General features: G+C 44.2%; 1 protein-coding gene across 1 annotated transcript; it reads right to left on the bottom strand.

The window, feature by feature from the left end:
- Nucleotides 1-27,299, bottom strand: lsm11 (LSM11, U7 small nuclear RNA associated). The gene is made up of 5 exons (XM_063054878.1): nucleotides 27,288-27,299; nucleotides 22,226-22,748; nucleotides 2,624-2,763; nucleotides 1,270-1,353; nucleotides 1-1,008 (listed from the first exon to the last, which is right to left on the bottom strand). Exons 1-5 carry the CDS (start codon nucleotides 27,297-27,299, stop codon nucleotides 625-627), a joined length of 1,143 nt encoding a protein of 380 aa, XP_062910948.1. The 3' UTR covers nucleotides 1-624.

Below are 27,299 nucleotides of genomic sequence, written 5' to 3'. Positions count from 1 at the left end.
TCACTTACAAAAATGGAGACAAAATTACCAGACGACTTAGAAAACAGAAGTGAGACTTCTGGTAAATACATGTTAGGCCAAAAAGCCACCTTACATACCATGATGAGTCCACACAGCAAGATCACCAAACACAAAAGAATGTTTCTCCTTAGACACCTACACCGTTTATTTCACATCAACCCCAGGCCGGAGCATTTTTAAAGCACTATTTCCAAAGTCATTGTAGGCAGAAGAATACAGGAAACATCAGTTCTGAAGCAAATCATTCACAATTAGAATGGTAGTTCAAACACATTTCAATCAAAGGGCAACAGAATAAAAATAAACAGCGTCAGGTGACTGCAATAGTTTCATCAAAATTCTACACTTCCAACAGTACGGCATGAACAATTTCACTGTTCAAGTCCCCATCGAGTAAACTAACTTCACAACAGTTCAGAGCAGAAACAAGATGTTTACGTTTACTGTTCAAACACATCATCAATTCAGATTATTTTCTGCTCATGGAAGTTAACAGCCAGATTTCCAGGCAGTTGAAGTTTTACAGTCAAAGTTTTCATTTGCACCTTGTAATAATATTCTATAAGGCCCAGTCTATCAAGCCTTTGGGTGTGGTTGCATTTATCATTGTCGGATGCTGATGAGCAAGATATTTTCACCCCGGATAAACAGTTGTTTCAGGTGTCTTTGAGAAACCTGCTGATAATCCACCTTGCCTTTTGCTTTCCTTTTCTGTTTCTCACCTGCACGAGACCTGGTCCCCAGGCCCATCTGTTTGCAACTCCTCTCCAACTGATCACAACCTGCAGCTTTGCCTTGCAGAGACATGTTCATAGTGTCCAAAGTTTGCTGCACAGGCTCTGCTGTAACACTACAGCTCAGACTTTTGCTGTTATCTAGTCCATCTTCCTCATCCACAGTCCTCTTTGGGAAAGAGCCAGTTTGTTCTGTAGCCTTGGAAATGGGTTCCTCACCTTTGGATTCTTGAAGCCTTAGCCGATCAAAAAGCTGCAGGTAAAAAGTAAATCCAGTAGTGTATTTATATAGTGACTGATGACTTTAGGTTTGACAGAGCAGATTGAGCACGAGTTAGAGAAAAACTGAGACTTACAGTTATCCCCAAAAGACATTCCTCATGCTAGAAGTGGAAGATTGTTTTTGTATCACATGGAACACGTACATGAAGACAGTTCAGGGATCAGAGAGTAGAACATAAAAACTTGAAGCAAGAAATAATAGTCTTTATTTCAAAGAAACAATACTACTTACCCTGCCAACCGTGAGCACTGGTTCACTGTAAAAAGCTTTCCCAAGAATGGGTTTCCTAAAGGTCTCATCTACATCAACAAGTGCCTGAAATAAAGAAGGAAGAGAAGTCAATGTAGAATTTGAGAATCCCCTGGTTGGAAACAAGATGAAGTTGTGATATCACTACCACCAGCAACAGGCTGGTGCCACAGTATGGCCATTGCCAACCTGACACCAATTCAAGAAATCTTTAGATGCCCTGAGGAAGGAAATTCTGATATGAAACCCCACTGATTCCCAAACAAGTCTCAGTTATAGCTTCTGCCCAAGAGTCCATTTATCAAGCTGAATTTAAAGCATACAATCTACTATAAATTCCCGCATTTCCATCACTCTGCACCAGTGGTATGCCTTCAACATTAGGCCAAGTCACTTGCTGTGAAGAAGGATACAGTTTTTGCAGATTTGCCTTATGCTAAACCAGCCTTGCATCTTGACACAGAGCTTCATCTCCCAGTACCACTGGCTGCGCCTTGGTGTATAGTGACATATTGATTTAAATGCTGGATTAACATCAAGTGGCTAGGAATGCTGATCAGGTGTTAGTTCAAATCTCACCTTGGTCATGAGGCACAGAAATAGGCCATTCAGCCCAACACACCCATTCTGCCCTCTTAACATTCCATACACTAATCCCACTTATGCCATGGCCTTCTATGTTTTGCAATTCAAGTACTTGTCGAGAGATTTCTTACATATTGAGAGCATCTGCCTCTACCACCACCTCAGGAATCCTGGTGCAGATTCTAACCACCCTTGTGTGGAAAACATTCTATATCCACTCTAAATTTTCTACCCCTTACCTTAAACCTGTGCCTTTGTGTCTCACCTCTGGAAAAAAGATTTTAATCTTTATTCTTGTTGATAATCCCCAAATTTCATGAACCACTATCAGGTCACCCCTTCACCTCCCATTGTCCTTAAAGCTATGTCATTAAATAATTCTACAATTAAAATTGCTGGTCTTTAATAGGAAGGGAATCTGCTGTTCCCAAGGTAACCGGTGTGTTACCAGATTCTCACTGACTGCTCTCACAAACTGTTGAAGGGGTAACTTTGAATGACCTCATCACCACTGCTCATGAACAAGTAAAGAGGAAGCTGCACATACACCTAGTCTTGGACCTAGTGCACACAATTGCCTGGGAATATTGAGGTCCTCAGGAGTTCCTGTGTAATATGTCTAGGTCCTTTTGTGAGAGGGAGTAAACTGGGAAGGCTGGATTGAAAGACAGCAAATAAATGTTTGTGAATAAATCTTCACACCAGTGGTATTGGTTAAAGGAGAGGATGATTTGCAAAAAGCAAATATTACCATATTCCAGAATTTATCAAATGCCACCAAGAATCCTGAGCAAACACCCCGTAGTCCTTTGAAAGTCCTGATGTGAACGCTAATCTTTATTCTGTCCTGGACACACCGATAGAGTTCACCCAGCGGACTTCCTTCATGAACTGTGTGAAAATAAAACACATCTAGTATTAGCTGCAAGAGTAACTGTGCAACTCAGTGAAACGTACATTTATAATGTGCATAACCACTTCTACCAATATCTAACTACATTGCATAGTCTAACTACACTCACACTTAAATGACCAATGAATTGAACATTGGGCTCATTAGACCATGCAGATCATAAAGGCCCTGGCTTTACTACCTTACTACGCAACTGCTGGCTTTAGTTCCACTCAGCAAGTTAAAGTAAAACAACAATCTTCCACCACTGTGAGCAAAACAGGAAAAGGCCCCTAAATTTCTGACATGCCTACCTTAATATATCCCAAAGTAGTAGTATTCTAAAGGGAGGAAGAGACAACGTGGCTGACAAGGAAAGTCAAGACAGCATAAAAGCAAAAGAAAGGGCATAAAGGAGATGAGTGGGTAGTGGACCTCTGGAAAATGACGCTGAAAGGATAGCAATGGGGAACAAAGAAATAGCAGACGAATTTAGCAAGTATACTGCTGGTGCCTTCACTGTGAAAGAAATACACTATGCTAGAAAATCAAGAGTGTCAGGGAGCAGAAGAGAGTGTAGTTACTATTAATAAGGAGAAGGTCTGAAGATAGTTAAGTTACCTGGAACAGATGGCTTGGGTTCTGAAAGAGGGGGCTGAAAAAATAGTGAAGGCATTAGTAGTGATCTTTCAAGAATCACCAAATTCCGGAATGGTTCTGGACAACTGGAAAATTGCAAATGTCATTCCACTCACTGAGAAGGGAGGGAGAAAAAAAGACAAGAAATTATAGACTAGTTAACCTGAATTCCATTGTTAGGAAGATGTCGGAGTCCTTTAAGGACAAGGTTTCAGCGTACTTGAAGGCAAATGATAAAATAAACCAGTCTTCATTTAGCCTAAGTTAGCATTTTGTGAGTAGTTTTAGACCATAAGACATAAGAGCAGAATTAGGCATTCAGCCGATGAACTCTGCTCCACCAATCCATCATGGCTGATTTATTAGGCCCTCTCAACCTCATTCTCCTGCTTTACCCCTGTCATATTTGACACCCTTAGTAATCAAGAACCTATCAACCTCCACCTTAAATATACCCAATGACCTGGCCAGCACACGTCTGTGGCAATGAATTCCACAGATTCACCAGTCCTCATAAGTTAACCCTTTCACTCCTGGGATCATTCTCGTGCACTGGCTCTGGACTCACTCCAGTGACAGCACATCCTTTCTTCGGTAAGGGGCCCAAAACTGCTCACAATACTCCAAATGTGGTCTGACCATTAACTTATAAAGTTATAATTTGCCTTCCTTACCACCGACTCAACCTGCAAGTTAACCTTTAGAGAATCCTGCATGAGGACTCCCAAGTCCCTTTGCACTTCTGATTTTTCAATTTTCTCCCCTTTTAGAAAATAGTCTAAACCTTTATTCCTTCTGGCAAAGTGTAAGATTATGCAGTTTCTTACACTATGTTCCATTTGCCACTTCTATGGCCATTCCCCTAATCTGCCTAAGTTCTGCTGCAGACATCCTGCTTCCTTAACACCACATGGCCCTCCACCTATCTTCCTACCATCCACAAATTTGGCCACAAAGCCATCGATTCCATCATCCAAATCACTGACATATAACGTGAAAAGAAGCAGTCCCAACATCAACCCCTGCAGCACACCACTAGTCACCAGCAGCCAAACAGAAAAGGCCCCTTTATTCCCACTCGTTGGTTCCTGCCAGTCAGCCAATTTCCTATCCATGCTAATGCCTTTCCTGTAACACCATGGGCTCTCTTACCTTTATTAAGAAGCTTCATGTGTGGCACCTTGTCAAAGGCTTTTTGAAAACCCAAATGAACAACATCCAGTGACTCTCCTCTGTCTATCCTACCTGATATTTCCTCGAAGAATTGTCAGGCAAGATTTCCCCTTTAGAAAACCAAGCTGACTTTGGCCTATTTTGTCACGCGCTTCCAAATACTCCAAAGCCTTATCCTTAATAGTAGACTCCAACATCTTCCCAACCATTGTCAGGCTAACTGGCTTATAACTTATTTTCTTCTGCACCCCTCCCTTCTTAAAGAGTGGATGAAACTTGCAATTTTGCATTTCTCAGGAACCATTCCAGAGTCAAGTGATTCTTGAAAGATCATTACTAATGCCTCCACGATCTCTTCAGCCACCTCCTTCAGAACCACGGGGTATAATCCATCTGGTCCAGGTGACTTACATACCTTCAGACTTTTCAGCTTCCAAAGCACCTTCTCCATAATAATAGCAATGGCACTCATTTCTGTCCCCTTGCATTTCTGGCATTCTGCTAGTGTCTTCCACTGTGAAGTCTGACGCAATAACGTATTAATTTCATCCCCCATTTCTTTGTCCCCCACTACTACCTCTCCAGCATCAGTTTCCAGCAGTCTTGATATTTACTCTTGTCTCTCTTCTACTCTTTATATATCTGAAAAGAACTTTCTGGATCCTCTTTTATATTATCGGTTAGCTTATCTTCATATTTCAATTTTTCTTTCTCATTGGCTTTTTAGCTGTCTTCTGTTGGTTTTTTAAAGCTTCCCAATTCTCTACCTCTCTTGGGAACCAGCACCAACCTGATTTTCACTCTTCTATCTCCAGTTGTGATTTGTAATGCAAACCCTGGTTACTGTTTGGATGCCTGTGTATATCTTCCATCAGGGTCTTCTTACCTTCGCTGTTTTTTTAACTCCAACCACAAGGATTCTAATCTTCCAATCCTATGTCACCTCTTCCTAAGGATTTGATTTAAATTTTTACCAACAGAGCCACCCCACCCCTTCTGCCTACCTACCTGTCCTTTCGATAGAATGTGTATCCTTGACTGTTAAACTCCCAACTATCATCTTCTTTCAGCCACGACATAGATGTCCACAATGTCATACAGTACCTGCCAATCTCTATCTGCGCTACAAGATCACCGACCTTCTGTATACTTGGTGCATTGTATATCATCTTCAGTCCTGTATTCATCACTATCTTTTATTTTGACCCTTTGTTACACTTTTAACATCCCACTGGCTGCAATTGTGTCCCACTATCTGCTTGTCCTTCCTCACAGTTCTGGGCCCCTTATCTATGAAAGGATGTGCTGACATTGGAAAGGGTCCAGATGAAGTTCACAAGGATGATTCAGGAAATGAAAAGGTTAGTGTATGAGGAGCGTTTGATACCTGTGGGATTGAATGGGGGTGGGGGGGGGAGAGGACCCTAATGAAACCTATCACATTTTGAAAGGAAAGAGGGTGTAGAGAGCATGGTTCCCATTGCGGAGGAATTTAGAATCAGAGAGGACAGCTCAGAATAGAAGAACTTTCCTCAGAATAGAGATGAGGAGGAATTTCTAGAGTTGGCGTGGATAAGCTTTTTCCATTGAGAGTAGGGGAGATTCAAACAAGAGGACATGAGTTGAGAGTTAGGGGGCAAAAGTTTAGGGGTAACACGAAGGGGAACTTCTTTACTCAGAGAGTGGTGGCTGTGTGGAATGAGCTTCCAGTAGAAGAGGTAGAGGCAGGTTCGATATTGTCATTTAAAGAAAAATTGGATAGATGTATGGACAGGAAAGGAATGGAGGGTTATGGGCTGAGTGCAGGTCGGTGGGACTAGGTGAGAGTAAGCGTTCGGCACGGACTAGAAGGGCCGAGATGGCCTGTTTCCGTGCTGTAACTGTTATATGGTTATAGGATGGTTAATCTGTGGAATTCATTGCCACAGCACGCTGTAGAGGCCAAGTCATTATGTATATTTAAAGCAGAGGTTAATAGGTTCATGATTAGTAAGGATGACAAAGGTTACAAGGAGAAGACAGGAAAACGTGGTTTCGAGGGGTAATAAAAGACAGAGCAGACTCACGGGCCACATGGCCTAATTCTGCTCCTACGTCTTGTAGCCTTTCTCTCAAATGGATGAGGCCCACCTATATCCATTTCCTTCACATACCTCACCCTGACAAACTTCTACAACAGATGTTTACTAAGCAAAAATTGAGCTAATGGAAGGACTCAAGGGGCCAGGCAGCATCTGTGGAGAGAAATGGACTGTCAACAATTGTCAAGATGAAAAGTATCCAACCAAAATGCTGACTGTCCATTTCCCTCTACAGATAATGCCTAACACACTGTTTTCCTGTAGCAGCTCTATTTTTTTTGCTCCAGATTTCAGTATCTGCAGTTTCTTGTGCCTCCAGGAGTCTACTGATTTATTAATTGAGATACAGTGCAGAACAGGCCCATCCAGCCCTTTAAACCGCACCGCCCAGCAATCCCCCAATTTAATCCTAGCGTATCACGGGACAATTTACAATGACCAATCAACCTACCAGCTGGTACGTCTTTGGATTGTGGGAGAAAACCAGAGCACCCAGAGAAAACCCACGTGATCACAGGGAGAACATACAAACTCCTTACAGGCAGCGGTGGGAATTGAACCCGGGTTGCCTGTAATATAGTGTTGTGCTAACCACTACACTATTGTGCCACCCTAACCTAATGATCCAATTCATCAAACTTCCTGCTTCTAAGGGGAGAGGTCGAGATTTCTATTATCTGCTCCACAAGCAGAAATATTCAACTGGAAACAAGAGAAAATCTGAAGATGCTGGAAATCCAAGCAACACACACAAAATCTGGAAGAACTCAGCAGGCTAGACATCACTTATGGAAAAGAGTACAGTCGACATTTTGGGCTGGGGAAAAAAAAAGACGAGGAGTCAGTGTAAGAAGGTGGGAGGAGGGGGAGGAGGGAGTACAAAGTAGTAGGTGATGGGTGAAAATGGGAGGGCAGATAGGTGAAGTAAAGAGCTGGAAAGTTGAGATAAATCTTTGTGGTTATTTGTCATATGTGCTCTGATATACTAGTCCAAACCAGACAACTTGAGCATAAGTATTTTATGATTTGCAAGGCTGACAACAGAAGATTTGTACTCTTTCTCATATTTCATAACGTAGAGGGAGGATCTGCAACCCATCAAGTTTGTGCCAGTTCATGAGCAATCCCTTTCTCCCACATGGAGACCCAAGAAACCGAAGATGCTGGAATTTGAAGCAACAATGTATTGGAAGAACTCAGTACAGCATCCGCAAGAAGTTGTTGATGTTTCAGACCAAAACCCTCCATCACAACATTATGTTGCAATTTCAAACCAAAGTGACAGCTCCTCTCCTCCTACAGATGCTGCTCAACCCACTGAGTTTGACAGTTATTTCATTTTCCCAGGTAACCTATTCCCCACTTCGATTCTCCTGATGTTACCACCATCCAACTACATCAGGACCAATGAACCTACGAACCAAGAGGTCTTAGGGATGTGTGAGGAAACCCATGCAGTTACAGGGGTAATGTACAGTATAAACTCCACATTTACAGCACTGGAATTCAGATGTAACTGGGGTCCCTGAGCAGTGAGGCACAGCTCTGGAGTGGTGAGTTCAGTAGGTTGATTTTATAATGTAAATATGGCTAAAACAGGGAATGAAAGGATGACACAGTGGAGTAGCTGGTAGAAATTTAAAGAAAGAGTGGCTTAAAAGAAATATTTTAAAATTAGAAGTTGCATTTACACAGAACCTTTTACATTCTTGGAACAAATCAAAGTACTGCCACTCACTTTCAGTGAGTCCCCACCAATCTGCAGGAAAATCCAACAGCCAACCAATTCTTATCCTTATGCAAATCCCACAAGAAGCTGAAATAACTAACCAAATCTTCTCATTTGGTAGAGCTTTAACAATAAATGTTGCCCAGAACACAGAGCTGTGTGTCCAACAGTTGAGAAACATGCCTTCTATACTGTGGGGACATGTCTTCTTATATTCTATTCAGACAAGACTACCAAGTGAGTCCAGGTGACACAGCCAACCACAAAGATGTAATGTAAAGTTACATCTTATGAAGACAGTCCCAGTAAAGGTGAAGGAGCTGAGAGTAAACTACTGAATCTCAGATGCTGTCTATAGCCCATGCGTACCTTTTGTTGACCAATAACGAAGCAGCCCTAAAGCTGGTCATGGAGGTGTCCATGGCCCACACCATAATGCGCTCCCAGATGGAGGAGGCGAGCTGCTCCTACAGGGAAACAAAAAGCAAAGGTCAGGGCATTGAGATCAAGATATCTCCCACTGACAGCCAACCCATTCCAATCACATACAGGTACATGGAGTTTCAGACCTGGAATGGTTAAACACCAAGACTTTTGAGTTCCTTTCCATTAATCTGGTTAACTGAAACTATGGTACCACCAGTGCTAACCTACACACTCCATGACAATGACTGCCCTGCTGAGATGGTGAGTTCCTAGAAATTAAGAAATGATCCCAATCTCATCCACATACACACACTTGCCAGACACCAAATTCCTGAAACAGGAACACCACTCTCAGTTCTATCACAGCAAGAAATTAAGGTAAGAACCAAGAAAGTACCCTAAGCATCTTAAGAGTCTCCTTGGGAAATGCAACACTTTCAATCTCTTCAAAGGGAGCACTGTGGAAAACAACAAATGGAGTGCTGAGCCTTCTGAACAGTCCACACATCTGTCTGAAAAGCACCTCTCACGTTCCACTGTAGTCTTAGTAGCCACATCAGAAACAGAGTGGTAGCAAGTCATCCATTAACCAGGGGACTGCCTAGAACTGGCTATACTACTGTACCATTCTTCAGGGTCCACATTTGCTGCAGTTACAGTTGCAAGAAGTTGGTGAACCCTTTGCAATTACCTGGTTTTCTGCATTAATTACTTGTAAAATGTGGTCTGATCTTCATCCAAATCACAACAATAGACAAACTCAATCTACTTAAAATAATAATACACAAACAATTCAATTTTTTCTCATCAATACTGAGTACACCATTTAAAATATCACAGTCTAGGTCCTATCAAAGTATGTGAAGCTCTAGGGTTACGCCTTCTACATAAGCTATTTGTTCCGATCAATGAGGTGAGATTGGAGGTATGAGTCACAGACGTGCTCTGCCCTATAAAATGACAATGTCAGGCTAATAACAGAGCCTATTTTTCTCAAGAAAGGTCTGTTTATGTGCACCATGTCTCGATCAAAACAACGTCCAGAGGACCTTAGAAGAATTGTAGAGATGCATGAGGCAGAAAAGGCTACAAAAACATTTCTAAAGACCTGAGTGTTCATCAGTCCACAGTAAGAGAAACTATCAACAAATGTAGGAAATTCAGTACTGTTGCTATTCTCCCCTGAAGTGAGAGTGCTGCAAAGATCACACCAAGAGCACAACGTGCAATGCTGAAGGAAGTGAAAAAGAACCCCAAAGGTAACAGCAAAAGACCTGCAGAAATCTTTAGAACTTGCTAAAGTCTCTGTTCACGTGTCCACTATAAGAAAAACACTGAACAAGAATGGCATTCATGGAAAGACACCACTGTTCTCCAAAAAAATCACCTGGATGTTCCACGCTTCTGGGACAACATTCTGAGGACAGATGAGACAAAAGTTGAACTTTCTGGCAGAAATACACACTGCAATGTTTGGAGGAAAGAAGGCATTACATGCCAACACCAAAACCTCATCCTCACTGTGAAGCATGGTGGAAGGAGCATCATGGTTTGGGGCTGCTTTGCTGCTCAGGGCCTGGACAGCTTGCAATCGTTGAGGGAACAATGAATTCAAAATTGTATAAAGGCATTTTATAGGAGAACGTTAGGGTAGCAGTCCCTCACCTGAAACTTAATAGAAGCTGGTTGATGCAATTAAGACGATGATCCAAAGCATAAGAGTAGTCAACAGAAATGGATTAAAAGAACATTTGTGTTTTGGAATGGCCAAGTCAGAGTCCACACCTTAACCCAAATGCAATGCTGTGTCATGACCTGAAGAGGGCTGTTCATGCAAGGTATCCCAGAAATCGGTCGTGGCTATCCCTCGAGGTCTTCATTCTGTTGATCTACTTATGGGCTCTCAAGTGACTTCTGAAACAGGTTTGTATGGAGGAATGGTCTGAAATTCTTTCTTGGCATTGTGTAAGTCTGATAAGCAGCTACAGGAAATGTTTGGTGGAGGTTATTACTGCTAAAGGGGGTTCTATCAGTTAAATAAAAGTGTTCACATATTTTGTCCAGCCTGGACTATGTAGGATTAAACAATGTGTTTAATAAAGACATAAAAGTATAATTGTTTGTGTTATTAGTTAAGGCAGATTATGTTTGTCTATTATTGTGACTTAGATGAAGATCAGACCACATTTTATGAGTAATAAATGCAGAAAAACTGGTAACTGCAAAGGGTTCACAAACTTTTTCTTGCAACTGTATATCAATTTAGTGACACTTCTTCACCATTTAATACTTCCATCTAGACTACTTATGCTGTCCACCTCTGTATTCTGTAAACCTAGGTAAGGGAATAGAAACCCATGTACCCAATTGTATAATCTTTCAGAGACATAGTCACAGCTAAGCATTGTGATATCTGCTTATAATTTCTAGTTTGCCTTTTGCAGATCATTAGATAACCTCACACTGCTTCCAAAGATTCAACCGGAATCTCAGGCATGCTCAGACACTATTTGAAAACAGAATATCCAAAGAATATTAAAACAAAAGTGTGGCTAACAGTTCCACGTTTCCTGTTCTCCCCTCTCACCTTTCATAAAACGTGGAATGGTAAACATAACTTTCCAAAATTGAGAGAACTTTTAAAAATTATACTAAGGAACCTTCAATGTTCTCAACTAATGCTTTAAAGGCTATGATGAAGATGCTCTGACCTTGGCGGATTTGTCACATTTAAGAACTTACTCTTTTGTTTTCATTACTGTTATTTTATTTAGTTCCTCAACCTGCTTCAGGTATTGGTTTTCTTATACTATCCTGCATACCATTTTCATTTTCCATAATAAAATGACAGGCAGTCAACATTCGATACACTCCATGATACCTCACACAACTCCACATTTTTGCTAACAGTGCACTGTTTTGAAGTCTTGTAAACTTTTCCTCATGGTCACTTTCTATAGCTTGCTGTCTTCCTTTGCTGTTTATTGTGCCTCTCCCAGATACCAGTATCCACTACGGGTCCTGGCCTTTCAGGCTCACTCTGTCCCTTATTGCTTTAGTCATCCATTCCTGCTGTTGGGCAGCAAGATCAAGACTACAGCACATCCCTTTCAGGCAGGAATTCCCAACCTTGGTTAATGATAAGGGTCAATGGCATAATGAAGGTGGGGAGGCCCTGCTTTAAGGTATAAACAAGGTTCTCTTTCCCATTAAGCTTGTTTTTGAAGACATCTCCCTGATCTACCAAATAACCCAGTAAAAAGGCATAGATAGGGTCAGCCTCTTTCCGAGGGTAGAGGTGGTAAAAGCAGATATGATAGTGGTTTTTATGAGGCATTTAGACAGACACATTGGAGGAATATGGATTGTGTGCAGGCAGATGGGATATATTTCATGTGGCTGAAGGGTCTGTTCCTGCACTGTAGTGTTCAATGTTTTGTATATTTTTCTCTGCCTCATTGCACAGAAGTCAGCAGTACCCAAATTGATTTTTGACAGTGGTTTAAAGCTTTACACAAACTTAATCTCATTATCATTAAGAGATAAATGATCAGCCAGTCTAAGGCCATCAACTAAATCTGTTATGTTACTCATTACTAAATCTAACACAGTTAGATTTAAGAAATATTTATTGCTGCAGCAAACACTCCTACACAATCTCCAGACATAACGTTACCTTTCAGAAATAAGCCAGTCTTCTGATTAGGAGAAACCATAGAAATATTAAAAGAGCCTTATATTCTGCAATTGTGTTCTGTAATTTCATAGCAGCTACCAGTGTTCCCTTTTCTTAAAAAAATGCAGCCCCATCATCTTAACTCCTTTTCCATTTCTACTCTTGGTCTCCTCTAGCTAGTTATCTCTGATATAGCCACTTCAGTGTCGGAGTCATAATGTACAGAAATAGGTCCTTCACCCACCGTTGTCGATACTGACCACCAAATTCCCATCTACACTAATAACACATGATCCAAAGACTTTGTCTTGGCACTTTAATTGTGTGTCTCAGACACTTAAAAGTTGTGTAAGTCTGTCTCCACCACCCCTCAGGCAGGGCATTCCAAGCACCCTCTGCGTGAAAGACACCTCTAACATGGAGAAAAGATAACGGTCTACCATAAGCATGCCCATGATAATTCTGTACACTTTTGTCAGATCCTTCCTCAGTCATATCTACTCAAGGAAAACAAACCGAGCCTATTTTCTCCTAATATCTGAAACATTCCATCCTGGGCAACCTTGGCGAATCTCCTCCATCATCCAAATGTGGTGACCAAAACGGGACACAATATTCTATCGTGGCCTTACCAAAGTTTTATAAAACTGTACTATGACATCCCTGCTTTTACATTCTTTGCCTCAGTGAATGAAGGCAAGCATGCTTTCTTTATCACCCTAACTACCCGGTCTGCCACCTTCAGGATCCCAGAACTTGTACACCAAGACCCCTCTGCTCTTCAATACGCTCAGGGCCCCATCTTCCATTACACTTCTATTAGATGTCCCAAAAGGTATCACTTTACATTAATCAGGATTAAAGTCCATCTGCCTCCATACTGCCTAATTTGCCAGCTGATCAATATCACCATCGAGACTGTGACTATCCTCCTCAGAATCCAGTCTTTCCCACAGTCTACAGGTTTGGGATGGGAACCTCACATCATGAAGCCTTCTGCTGGGATGGTATCAGACCTCGTAGCTCTGACCTTCCACAGGAAAGCCAGCAATCCTGCTTGGGGCTCTCTGATCAGCTGGAAGCTGGCCAGAAGACTACACTCATGGGCACATGCAAGACAAAACCTACAACATGGACATGAAAGCCATGAGTTAAAGAATACCAAATTCAGCCAAAGCAGTTGGATGCACATTGAGTAATAGAATGAGGAGGCAAGAAAGACCGAATAAACACAACTGAACACAGGCAGCAAAGTTAGGGTGGGGACGGAAGGTGGGTTAAGGTGGACACGGTCACAAAGCTTCTTTTGGTCCTCACGGCGTTTCTGTGACCCAGGTGCAAATGCAGATTTTCCCATATAATATATTTAATAGTTAAAATGATCAGGTTCATCATTTGCTCACAGGAATAACAGCAGAAATATGTGGTTCTTAATTTGAATCTTGACTCTCCTGAATGTTTTTTTTTTCAGGGTCTCATCAACGAAATAAGAGAAGTCACTGGATGCAGTATATTTGAACTTTTAGAAAGTTTGTGATAAGGTGCCAAAATTACCCTACGTGTGACGAGGTGGTTAGTAGACAAGAGTGATCTAAGTTGTGTTAACAGCTAGAAAACAGTGAAAGATTTTTACAGAAGTTTTCAAGGAGGTTATCGAGAAAGTTGATGATGGAAAAGCAAAGGATGTTGTCTACATGACTAGTAAGGCTGTTGATAAAGTCCTGCATGAGAGGCTGGTCGAGAAAGTTCAGCCACTTGGCATTCAGGATGAGGTAGTAAACTGGATTCAACACTGGCTTTGTGGGAGAAGCCAGAGAAGCCTGTGAGGAGTGTGGATCAGTGCTGGGACCATTGCTGTTTGTCATGTATATTAATCTAGATCAGGGGTTCCCAGTCTGGAGTCAACTGACCCCTCTGTTAATGGTAGGGGTCTATTGCATAAAAAAAGTTGGGAATCCTTGATCTAGATGATAATGTGGTAACTGGATCAGCAAATTTGCAGGTGACACTAAGATTGTGGGTGCAGTAGACAGCAAGGAAGGCTATGAAAGCTTGCAGTGGGAACTGGACTAGTTGGAAAAATGGCAGATGGAATTTAATGCATACAAGTGTGAGGTGTTGCAATTTGTGAGGACAAGGATAGATCTTACTCAGTGAACGGTATGGCACTAAGTGTGGTAGAACAGAGGGATCCAGGAATACAGACTCATATTTCCTTAGAAGAGTGGTAAAGACTGCTTTTGGCACATTGGCCTTCATAAATCAAAGTAGAGTACAGGAGTTGGGATGCTATGTTGAAGTTGTATAAGATGTTGGGTTTTATTTTAGATGATCATGCTGATGTCTTCTGTATTAGTGTCAGTAGAAAAGAGCGAATTTTAGATTTCTAAACAATCTTTTTCCAAAACAATATTAAACATTACAAGGAAATTTTTGTATTTTGTTAAAGAACATATTAAGTAATAGACCATTTTTCAAATAAAAACTTCATTATTTTGTAGGTATATAGCCCAGTGTTTGATTAAACAAAGATAACAAACAGGTGCTAATGAACTGTGGCAAGTTCTCAAAGATTCCTGGAACAACCTATCAGCTGTTTTTCTTATAAAACCGCACAACAGTGTACCTAAGAGAATTAATTAAGTTTTGAAGGCAAACAGTGGTCACACCAAATATTGATCTGATTTAATTTTTTACTGTTTACTGCTCTTTATGTTTTTTAATTCATTACTTTTGAAAGCACATTCACTTTACAGATTGCTTTTACATGTGCTTAAAACTTTTGCACAGTACTATATCCAGAATTCTGAGTGGTATAGATAGAGTTAATGCAAGCATGCCTTTTCTACTGAGGTTGGGTGAGACGATAACCAAGAAGTCTTAGGTTAAGGGTGAATGGTGCAGTATTTAAGGGGAACGTAAGGGGGAATTTCTTCACTCGGGGGTGGCGCGAGTGTGGAATGAGCTGTCAGTGGAAGTGGTGAATGTGGGTTTGAATACAACATTTAAGGGAAGCTTGGATAAGGTATGGAGGGCTATGCTCCAGATGGGACTAAGCAGAATAACAGTTCAGCACAGACTAGACTAGCCTAGCCTATTTCTGTGCTGTAGTGCTCCATAACTATTCCTTTTCAGGTGATTAGTGGTGTGCCACCGGGATCTGTATTGTGGCTCAGGTTGGTTCACAGCCAGCGTCAATGATATGTATGAGGTAACCAAGTGTAACATACCCAAGTTTACTGATGATAGTAAAGATGAAATAGAGCCTGGGTTGCTAGGAAAATGCACAATGTTCAAGGGAATATAAAGAGGCGAAGTGACAGACATCCTCTCTGGTACAGGAAAATAGAAAGGCAAAGTATTTTCTAAATAGTGAGAGTTGAAAGGTGTTGGGTGTTAAGGGAGACCTGGGTGACCTTGTACACAAATCACTAAATATCAACATACCACCAAACTCATCTGTAGTTAGCAGTCACTGTTCTGGGGAAATTGAGCATCTTACAGTTAAATGCTGGCCACTTCACCGGCTCCAGGAGCTTACTGTTGCACTCATCCCCACTGTCTACAACCCCAAGCAGAAATGCCAAGGTCGCAGTGGGAGAGCTTTACAATAGCACTAGCTCTCTTCAAACAATGGTCTGGATGGTGTCTTCATCCTGGCAGATGTTCAAGGAGGCTGTCACAAACGGAGAAGACACAGACTTCGAGGAATATACCTGATCTGTCATCAGCTACCTCAGCAAGTGTGTAGACAACGTTGGTACATCAACAACGGTCATCTCACAGCCCAACTATGAACCTGGCTGAATGCAGAGATGCACTCCCTATTAAAAGCCTGGGACGCTGACTCCAAGGCTGGTGACAGAACACTTCTCATAGCAGCCAGGAGAAACGTCATAGCATAAAAGAAAAAATGAAAGATAGTGCTCATGGCTTCATTGTCCATTCAGAAATCTGATGCCCAAAGGGAAGAAGCTGTTCCTAAAGTGTCGAGTGTGTCTTCAGGCTCCTGTACCTCCTCCTTAATGATAGCAATGAGAAGAGGACATGTCCTGGGTGATGAGGGTCCTTAATGACAGATCCCGCCTTTTTGGAGACGTCCTGGATGCTGCACATGATAGAGCGGGCTGAGTTTGCAACTTTCTGCAGCTTTTCCCGATCCCGTGCAGGCTTTGATGCAGCCAAGTAGAAGGCTGTCCACGGTACATCTGCAGGAATTTGCAAGAGCCTTTGATGACATACCAAGTCTTCTCAAATTGTTGTTGCACCCTGCTTGGTAACTGCATCAATATGTTGGTCCCAGGACAGATCTTCAGAGATGTTCACACCCAGGAATTTGAAACAGCTCACTCTTTCCACTGCTGATCCCTCAGTGAAGACTGGTGTGTGTTCCTTCAACTTCTCTTTCCCAATTCACAATCACTTTCTTGGTCTTACCGACGTTAAGTGCAAGCTGTCATTGTGACACCACTGAAGCAGCTGATCTATCTCATTCCTGTATGCTTCTTTGCCCACCAGCTGAAATTCTGTCAACAGTAGTTACATCATCAGAAAATTTATAAATGCTATTTGAGATCTGGTCAAGATGGTGCCAGCGAACCACTCTCCAGGCAACACCCTTCAGATAGCCAAGCTGTTCACAATTATTTCACTTTCTCTACATCTTCCGGTTGTTTTTTTGTCTTGGGTTTCAGAAACTGTTGGAGCCTGTGGCATACAGTTTGGAATTAGATCGAATATTTAGTGCTGTGTTATCCCCAGAGACAGCAGAGCACGAGCTACCTCATGGAGAAGACCAAAGACAGACATGAGGTCATGAAGAACTCCATTTCCAAGTGTCGAGGAAGAATGAAGCATCCAGGCAAATGCAGGAGGTCAGCACTCGTTTTCCACCAAGGCTACGGAGTTGATGGCTGTCAGTAGCTGGGTCAGGGGTGTATGGGCCCAGCATGGTGGCTGCTCTTCACAGAAGGACTGAGTTCGCGCTGCCACCCTCTTCAATGTCGACAGAAGGATGTTTTCAAAATTCTCAGATTTATGTGATGATTGGACTGCAGTTTACACCGGTCTCTTTCTGCTTTCAGTGCTTTCTTTCTTGTTGCCAATTAGCGGTTGGGCAATATGTTATTTTTTTGTGGAAGGGAGGAGTTGGGGATTTGGGGTCTGATGTTCTGCTGGTGTTCTTCTGTGTGAGTGATCTGTTAGTTTTTTGTGTGTGTGAGAGAGGGGGCTGGGGGATTTGATGCTAAAGTTGCTGTTCTTTTCTGCAAGTGAGGGGATTGTGGGTTTGATTGTTATTGTCGCTGTTTTTTGTGAAGGAGGGTTTGCGTTTCTTTTTCATGTGGGGGGTTGTCTTTCTTTCAAAAACAAAAACATGTTTTTTCTGTATTTCATGGCTATCTGGAGAAAACGAATATCAGTTGCATTGTACATGCATACTTTGACAAATATACCTTTGAACCTTTGAGCAGTGCCTTGGCACACAATCAATGGTGTAGAGAGCACAGCAGTAGGCTAAGCACACATCCTCAAGGTGCACCAGTGCTGCCTGTCAGCAAGATGCTATTTTTCATCTGTGCTGTGATCTCCCGACGAGGACATCAAGGATCCTGTTGCAGAATGAGATAGAGGCCCGGGTTTTGAAGTATGTTGATTAGAACTGTGGGTCTGATGGTGTTAAATGCTGAGCTGTATTCAATAAATAGCAGCCTGATGTAGGTATTACTATTGTCCAGGTGATACAAGGCTGAGTGGACAGCCAGAGAGATTGCATCCACTGTAGACCTATTGTGGTGACAGGTGAATTACAACAGGTTAATGTCCTTCCTTAGGATGAAGTTAATTTTGGCCGAGAAAGCACTTCATCACAGTAGATGTGAATGCAGCTGGGTAATAATTGAGGCAGCTCATCATGCTCTTCTAGAGCACTGGTATGACTGTCAGCATTTTGAAGCCCGTGGGAACCGCTGACTGCAGCAGTGAGAAAATAATTTCCTTGAACACTTCTGCCAGCTGATTGGCATGGGTTTTCAGAGCCCTGCCAGGTAAACCATCAAGGCTTGATGCCTTGCGAGGGTTCACCTCATGAAAGATGTTCTGTTGTCGGTCTCCAAGACAGATCACAGGATCACCAGATGCTGCAGGGATTTTCACCAGTATGATTTTATTCTCCCTTTCAAAGTGCACATAGAAGGCATTTAACCTGTCTGGGAGTGAAGCCAATTCTATCTCTAACCTCAATTGGAATTATTTTATTGCTCTTAAAACAGCCTTCCACAGGTTGTAACCAGACTTCTTGTATAGTTCTGGATCACCAGTCCTGAATGCCACAGATCCAGCCCTCAGCAGACTACCAATCTCCTGGCTGATCCATGGCTTTTGATTTGGTTATGACTGGCATGTTCTCGAAGGCACACACTTATCCACACTGGTCTTGATGAAGTCGGTGACAGCTGTAGCACATTCATTCAGATTCGAAGATGAATCCCTGAATATTGTTCAGTCCACCAACTCAAACCAGTCCTATAAGCTGTCCTCTGCCTCCCTTGACCATACCTTCTTGGTCCTCACTACTGTTGCTGCAGTCTTTAGTCTCTGCCAACTCACCAGCAGCAGAATTACAGCCAGGTGATCAGACTTCCTACATACAATGGGCACGTGAACTGAGCTGCCAGACAGAGTTTGAGGGTGGTACAATAATAACATTTCAGACACTGAGACAGGTACATGGATAGAAAAGATTTAGCGGTACACGGATTTTTAAAAAAACTATCTTAATGTAATTATACAGGTACCCCCCGCTTTTCAAAAGTTTGCTTTATGCCACTCCGCTTTTACAAAAGACCTACATTAGTACCTGTTTTCATTAACCAAAAGAAATCCGAAGAGGATTTTCACTTTTACAAAAAAAGGCGAAAAGCGAAAATAGCGTTCAGCGTTTGTTTTGCAGTGAGCTGCAATAGTTTTGAACTGCGTGAGATTTTCACTACCATTGACAGTGCTGCAATGATTGCAGAAAAGTATGACTTCAATTTTGAAAGGGCAGGTTTGCAGGATGTTTTGAGTGTTTACAAAGAACTCTATGATAGAAAAATGCATGAACCTTCCAGTGTGTTCGCTGTCTTTCCGATTCTGGTAAGTGAAACTACACTGTACATACATTATTTCTACTTTATATAGGCTGTGTATTTATCATATCATTCCTGCTTTTACTATATGTTAGTGTTATTTTAGGTTTTATGTGTTATTTGGTATGATTTGGTAGGTTATTTTTTTGGGTCTGGGAACGCTCAAAAATTTTTCCCATATAAATTAATGGTAATTGCTTCTTCGCTTTACGCCATTTCGGCTTACGAAAGATTTCATAGGAACGCTCTACTTTCGCATAGCGGGGGAAACCTGTATATGACATGATCTATCTCAATGGTGTATTGTGAAGGGTTAATTTACCTGCCAGTTGAAAGCCACTTCCTCCGCACTGGTTGCCAATTGACCTATCCCAAGGATGTAGCAATTCTCTCCCATTGGCTGGTTTTTGCGCCACAGCACCAGCCTCCAGTTCAGGGTATTCAGGGGTAAAAGAATAGCCCATGCAAGAGCATCGGTCTCTATTCACTAGGGGTTCCCCTTCAGGCTGGTTCATGACCAGAGCTGACTTTTACCTAAAATTAGTATGAAGAACTCCTGACCTAACCACTCTGCACTGGCTTCCTGTATCTTTTAGAATTAATTTTAAAGTTGTCTTACTTGTTTTTAAAGCTCTTAACAACTGGAACCAGAACAGAAATGGTTTTGTTTTATAATCCTGTTCAAACTCTCCAGTCTTCTTTCACTGGTCTCTTAAATTTAAACAAGATCTCTCAAAAGATCATTGGCAGGTCACCTTTTCTGAACCACAGTCCTGAACTGTGGAATTCAATACCTAAAGCTATAAAGGGAAGGAAACTCAACTGCCAATTTTATCCTCCATCCTCCCACCACCTCACTAGGAATAGGGTTCCCCTGGTCCTCACCTACCACCCCACCAGCCTCCGGGTCCAACATATTATTCTCCGTAACTTCCGCCACCTCCAACGGGATCCCACCACTAAGCACATCTTTCCCTCCCCCCACCTCTGCATTCCGCAGGGATCGCTTCCTACACAATTCCCTTGTCCATTCGTGCCCCCCATCCCTCCCCACTGATCTCCCTCCTGGCACTTATCCGTGTAAGTGGAACAAGTGCTACACATGCCCTTACACTTCCTCCCTTACCACCATTCAGGGCCCCAAACAGTCCTTCCAGGTGAGGCATCACTTCACCTGTGAGTCGACTGGGGTGATATACTGCGTCCGGTGCTCCCGATGTGGCCTTTTATATATTGATGAGACCCGACGCAGACTGGGAGACCGCTTTGCTGAACATCTACGCTCTGTCCGCCAGAGAAAGCAGGATCTCCCAGTGGCCACACATTTTAATTCCACATCCCATTCCCATTCTGACATGTCTATCCACGGCCTCCTCTACTGTAAAGATGAAGCCACACTCAGGTTGGAGGAACAACACCTTATATTCCGTCTGGGTAGCCTCCAACCTGATGGCATGAACATCGACTTCTCTAACTTCCGCTAAGGCCCCACCTCCCCCTCGTACCCCATCTGTTACTCATTTTTATGCACACATTCTTTCTCTCATTCTCCTTTTTCTCCCCCTGTCCCTCTGACTATACCCCTTGCCCATCCTCTGGGTCACCTCCCCCTCCTTGTCTTTCTTCCCGGACCTCCTGTCCCATGATCCTCCCGTATCCCCTTCTGCCTATCACCTGTCCAGCTCTCGGCTCTATCCCTCCCCCTCCTGTCTTCTCCTATCATTTTGCATCTCCCCCTCCCCCTCCAGCTTTCAAATCCCTTACTCACTCTTCCTTCAGTTGGTCCTGACGAAGGGTCTCAGCCTGAAACATCGACTGCGCTTCTTCCTATAGATGCTGCTTGGCCTGCTGCGTTCACCAGCAACTTTGATGTGTGTTGCTTGAATTTCCAGCATCTGCAGAATTCCTGTTGTTTGCCACTTTTAAATACCAACTCAAAACCTACATCTTTAACCTTGCTTTTAACTAACACCTTTTTGTCTTTTATTTGTGCTTCATCCCACTGTGAAGTATTTTGAACAACATTACCTTTGTCTGTAAATAAGTTATTATTTGTTTGGTGTCTCTAAATCTGCACTCGGAGTTCAAAAGAACGAGGAGAGATCTCATTGAAACCGAAGAGTGTTGAAAAGCCGAGACAGAGTGGGCAGGGAGAGGATAATTCATCAGAAGGATGCCAGGGCACTACTTTAGAATAAAGGAAAGTCCCTTTGAAACGGAGGTGAGCTGGGAGTTTTTTTTCCCAGCAGGAGGGTGATGAATTTGTAGAAATCATTCGCAGAGAGGAAAGTGGAGGCCAAGTCACCGAGTGTTCTTGAGGCAGAGAATGACAGGTTGTTGATTGGTGAGCAGGGTTAAGCGTTACGGTGAGAAGCCGGGAAAATAGGGTTGTTAAAACTCAGGCTTGATTGAATGGTGAGGCAGACTCGATGGCCTAATTCTGATCTTACATTTTATAGTCATTTCAGTCCTAACGGACTTGTGCTTTATTTTAAGACCGTGCCCCGTAATTCCACCATCTGCTGCAAGGTGAGACCACCCCACGCGTGTCCGGGCCCCGACACGCTGCCCCTGCCCAGCCGCCCAGCCGCCCACCCGGCCTCCACTCACGGGCCATCCTGGTCATCACGTTCTTGGGGGCGCGGTCCCTCCGGCAGCATCGCGGCTTCTCCTCGCTGCTCGGCTGAGCCACCATCAGCTTCTTGAGCCGCTCGATCCTGTCGGGGTCGGAGGCAGCCCGCGCTGCGCGGCGCCCGCCGCGGGTCCTGGCTGGGCCCGGGATGCGGCCGCGGGGCCGCCGCTGCAGGAACGACTCGTACTCGGCCACGTTGTTAAAAGTGCGCACGGAGGGGAAGGGCAGTGGCGGCGGCCGCGGGCTGTACAACGCCAGGTACGGGTCGAAGTGCGGTGAGCTGACGTCAAGCTGCCCTCCGTCCACATCCTCGTCCGGCTCGCTCTCATTTCCAGCCGCCGACCCCGGCCTACTCCGGGTCTCCGCCATCTTCACACTGCTCCCGCTCCCGCTCTGCAGCCTGGGTAATCGGGGCAATAGAGCACTTTCTAAGCCGCCATCTTCACACGGCTCCCCGCTCTGCAGCCTGGGTAATCGGCCCCCGGTGCAATAGAGCACTTTCTAAGCCGCCATCTTTAAATTGCAGAAGTTATTGCAGCCGGGTCAAGTCTAATGCTAGAGAACATAAGTATACCGCGGAAGTATATTAACGTGGTAACAAAATATAAACACGAGAAACTCCGCACATGTTGAAAATCCGAAGCTACAGAAAATCTGCAGATACCGGACAGTATGACCCGGCTGACGACGAACAGTGAAAAACTGACTACAGTAACTCTATAGGAAGAGGCGCAGTCGACGTTTCAGGCCGAGACCCTTCGTCAGGACTAACTGAAGGAAGAGTGAGTAAGGGATTTGAAAGCTGGAGGGGGAGGGGGAGATGCAAAATGATAGGAGAAGACAGGAGGGGGAGGGATAGAGCCGAGAGCTGGACAGGTGATAGGCAAAAGGGGATACGAGAGGATCATGGGACAGGAGGCCTAGGGAGAAAGATGGGGGGGGGTGACCCAGAGGATGGGCAAGAGGTATATTCAGAGGGACAGAGGGAGAAAAAGGAGAGTGAGAGAAAGAATGTGTGCATAAAAAGGAGTAACAGCTGGGGTACGAGGGGGAGGTGGGGCCTAGCGGAAGTTAGAGAAGTCAATGTTCATGCCATCAGGTTGGAGGCTACCCAGACGGAATATAAGGTGTTGTTCCTCCAACCTGAGTGTGGCTTCATCTTTACAGTAGAGGAGGCCGTGGATAGACATGTCAGAATGGGAATGGAATGTGGAATTAAAATGTGTGGCCACTGGGAGATCCTGCTTTCTCTGGCAGACAGAGCGTAGATGTTCAGCAAAGCGGTCTCCCAGTCTGCGTCGGGTCTCACCAATATATAAAAGGCCACATCGGGAGCACCGGACGCAGTATATCACCCCAGTCGACTCACAGGTGAAGTGATGCCTCACCTGGAAGGACTGTTTGGGGCCCTGAATGGTGGTAAGGGAGGAAGTGTAAGGGCATGTGTAGCACTTGTTCCGCTTACACGGATAAGTGCCAGGAGGGAGATCAGTGGGGAGGGATGGGGGGGACGAATGGACAAGGGAGTTGTGTAGGGAGCGATCCCTGCGGAATGCAGAGAGGGGGGGGGAGGGAAAGATGTGCTTAGTGGTGGGATCCCGTTGGAGGTGGCGGAAGTTACGGAGAATAATATGTTGGACCCGGAGGCTGGTGGGGTGGTAGGTGAGGACCAGGGGAACCCTATTCCTAGTGCGGTGGTGGGAGGATGGAGTGAGAGCAGATGTACGTGAAATGGAGGAGATGCGTTTAAGAGCAGAGTTGATAGTGGAGGAAGGGAAGCCCCTTTCTTTAAAAAATGAAGACATCTCCCTCGTCCTAGAATGAAAAGCCTCATCCTGAGAGCAGATGCGGCGGAGACGGAGGAATTGCGAGAAGGGGATGGCGTTTTTGCAAGAGACAGGGTGAGAAGAGGAATAGTCCAGATAGCTGTGAGAGTCAGTAGGCTTATAGTAGATATCAGTGGATAAGCTGTCTCCAGAGACAGAGACAGAAAGATCTAGAAAGGGGAGGGAGGTGTCGGAAATAGACCAGGTAAACTTGAGGGCAGGGTGAAAGTTGGAGGCAAAGTTAATAAAGTCAACGAGTTCTGCATGCGTGCAGGAAGCAGCGCCAATGCAGTCGTCGATATAGCGAAGGAAAAATGGGGGACAGATACCAGAATAGGCACGGAACATAGATTGTTCCACAAACCCAACAAAAAGGCAGGCATAGCTAGGACCCATACGGGTACCCATAGCTACACCTTTAGTTTGGAGGAAATGGGAGGAGCAAAAGGAGAAATTATTAAGAGTAAGGACTAATTCCGCTAGACGGAGCAGAGTGGTGGTAGAGGGGAACTGATTAGGTCTGGAATCCAAAAAGAAGCGTAGAGCTTTGAGACCTTCCTGATGGGGGATGGAAGTATATAAGGACTGGACATCCATGGTGAAAATAAAGCGGTGGGGGCCAGGGAACTTAAAATCATCGAAAAGTTTAAGAGCGTGAGAAGTGTCACGAACATAGGTCGGAAGGGATTGAACAAGGGGTGATAAAACAGTGTCGAGGTATGCAGAAACGAGTTCGGTGGGGCAGGAGCAAGCTGAGACAATAGGTCGGCCAGGACAGGCAGGTTTGTGGATCTTGGGTAGGAGGTAGAAACGGGAAGTGCGGGGTGTGGGAACTATAAGGTTGGTAGCAGTGGATGGGAGATCCCCTGAGCGGATAAAGTCGTTGATAGTGTGGGAGACAATGGCCTGGTGCTCCTTAGTGGGGTCACGATCGAGGGAGATGTCTTCATTTTTTAAAGAAAGGGGCTTCCCTTCCTCCACTATCAACTCTGCTCTTAAACGCATCTCCTCCATTTCACGTACATCTGCTCTCACTCCATCCTCCCACCACCCCACTAGGAATAGGGTTCCCCTGGTCCTCACCTACCACCCCACCAGCCTCCGGGTCCAACATATTATTCTCCGTAACTTCCGCCACCTCCAACGGGATCCCACCACTAAGCACATCTTTCCCTCCCCCCCTCTCTCTGCATTCCGCAGGGATCGCTCCCTACACAACTCCCTTGTCCATTCGTCCCCCCCATCCCTCCCCACTGATCTCCCTCCTGGCACTTATCCGTGTAAGCGGAACAAGTGCTATACATGCCCTTACACTTCCTCCCTTACCACCATTCAGGGCCCCAAACAGTCCTTCCAGGTGAGGCATCACTTCACCTGTGAGTCGACTGGGGTGATATACTGCGTCCGGTGCTCCCGATGTGGCCTTTTATATATTGGTGAGACCCGACGCAGACTGGGAGACCGCTTTGCTGAACATCTACGCTCTGTCCGCCAGAGAAAGCAGGATCTCCCAGTGGCCACACATTTTAATTCCACATCCCATTCCCATTCTGACATGTCTATCCACGGCCTCCTCTACTGTAAAGATGAAGCCACACTCAGGTTGGAGGAACAACACCTTATATTCCGTCTGGGTAGCCTCCAACCTGATGGCATGAACATTGACTTCTCTAACTTCCGCTAGGCCCCGCCTCCCCCTCGTACCCCAGCTGTTACTCCTTTTTATGCACACATTCTTTCTCTCACTCTCCTTTTTCTCCCTCTGTCCCTCTGAATATACCTCTTGCCCATCCTCTGGGTCACCCCCCCCATCTTTCTCCCTAGGCCTCCTGTCCCATGATCCTCTCGTATCCCCTTTTGCCTATCACCTGTCCAGCTCTCGGCTCTATCCCTCCCCCTCCTGTCTTCTCCTATCATTTTGCATCTCCCCCTCCCCCTCCAGCTTTCAAATCCCTTACTCACTCTTCCTTCAGTTAGTCCTGACGAAGGGTCTCGGCCTGAAACGTCGACTGCGCCTCTTCCTATAGATGCTGCTTGGCCTGCTGCGTTCACCAGCAACTTTGATGTATGTTGCTTGAATTTCCAGCATCTGCAGAATTCCTGTTGTCTACAGTAACTCTGTTGTATTAATAAAGCACCTTGTTAACTGTATAAAACCTGACTGCGTCAGTGTTATCTTGTATTTCCATACAATGTTACATTAGGCTGTTACACATCTATTGTCAGAGAAGTACTTGCATAAATAGATAAACCACCTTGGTTCTTGGTTCTTGATCCGCCAAAATATTCCGCATGGAATTTAAACTGGAGGTGGCGGAGGGTATTTTCCGTCCTTACCTTCATACAAGCAAGGACAGAAAACGGGGCAAAGTGAGTATGCTTATTTATTCAGTAAGCTATGGGTCAAAGTATTTGGTGAGTACATTTCTAACTCTCCTGGCTTCAGTCTTGTTGCCGTCTGTTCTGAAATTGTTAGGTTCTGCGAAGCGCAGAATCAAATGTCGCTGTGATGATTGTACACTCTAAACAATAAAGTAGTAATAATAATAAAGATAAGAATAATAAGAAGAAAACAATGAAATGCCGCACTGTCGCCATCTGTTCCGGCACGTCCTGACAGCGGTTTTAAAAAGCTCCGGTTACTCCGTACACACTGCAACGGATATTAGGCGTTTTCAAATTTATTCACTCTGGAGACCGTTTCTGAAAATCTCCGTTTTCGGGGGCTAAAAACCCCGGTTCAGTGTAGACGGAGGGTCAAAACGAAGAGAAAAAGCTTCGTTTTCAAAATTATCCAGCGTAGTGTGGACGTAGCCTAAACAGCGGTTTTCGTGAAGAGGCTTCTCAACAATTCAACAGTGTGTGAGGATATCGTGGGGCTATTGGGAACACTTCTGGCCACATTGTAACTGCATCCACAACTACAAAGAAATTTGCGGCCATGAAGGGTCGGGCTATATCCACATGAATCCTCTGCCTGTGGCCGTTCCCAAGGATGGAGAGGCGCTGCTCTTGACATCTTCCGGAAGTATATAGGCACTGGGCATCCATGGTGAAAATGCGTCAATCAGGGCCAGGGGATTGAAAGTTGAGGAGATCGAGAGCATGAGAAGTGTCGCGGATGTAGGTGGGAAGGGACTAAACTGAGGGGGATAAAATGGAGTCGAGGTATGAGGACTCGAGTTCAGTGGGGCAGCAGCCCCAATTGGCCTACCTGGTCAGTCAT

Source organism: Mobula hypostoma, chromosome 7, assembly GCF_963921235.1.
Source record: "Mobula hypostoma chromosome 7, sMobHyp1.1, whole genome shotgun sequence".
NCBI classification, from domain to species: Eukaryota; Metazoa; Chordata; class Chondrichthyes; order Myliobatiformes; family Myliobatidae; genus Mobula; species Mobula hypostoma.
The sequence above is the reverse complement of the archived record's forward strand: the minus strand, read 5'-3'. Positions and strand labels throughout refer to the sequence as shown.

What these genes read in the sequence shown, in the direction of transcription:
- lsm11 (XM_063054878.1), bottom strand. An exon ending in CGTGATGACCAGGATGGCCC is followed by an intron (nt 2,764 to 22,225) that starts GTGAGTGGAGGC and finishes ATTTTCACACAG; the next exon opens with TTCATGAAGGAAGTCCGCTG. An exon ending in TTGATAAATTCTGGAATATG is followed by an intron (nt 1,354 to 2,623) that starts GTAATATTTGCT and finishes TCTTTATTTCAG; the next exon opens with GCACTTGTTGATGTAGATGA.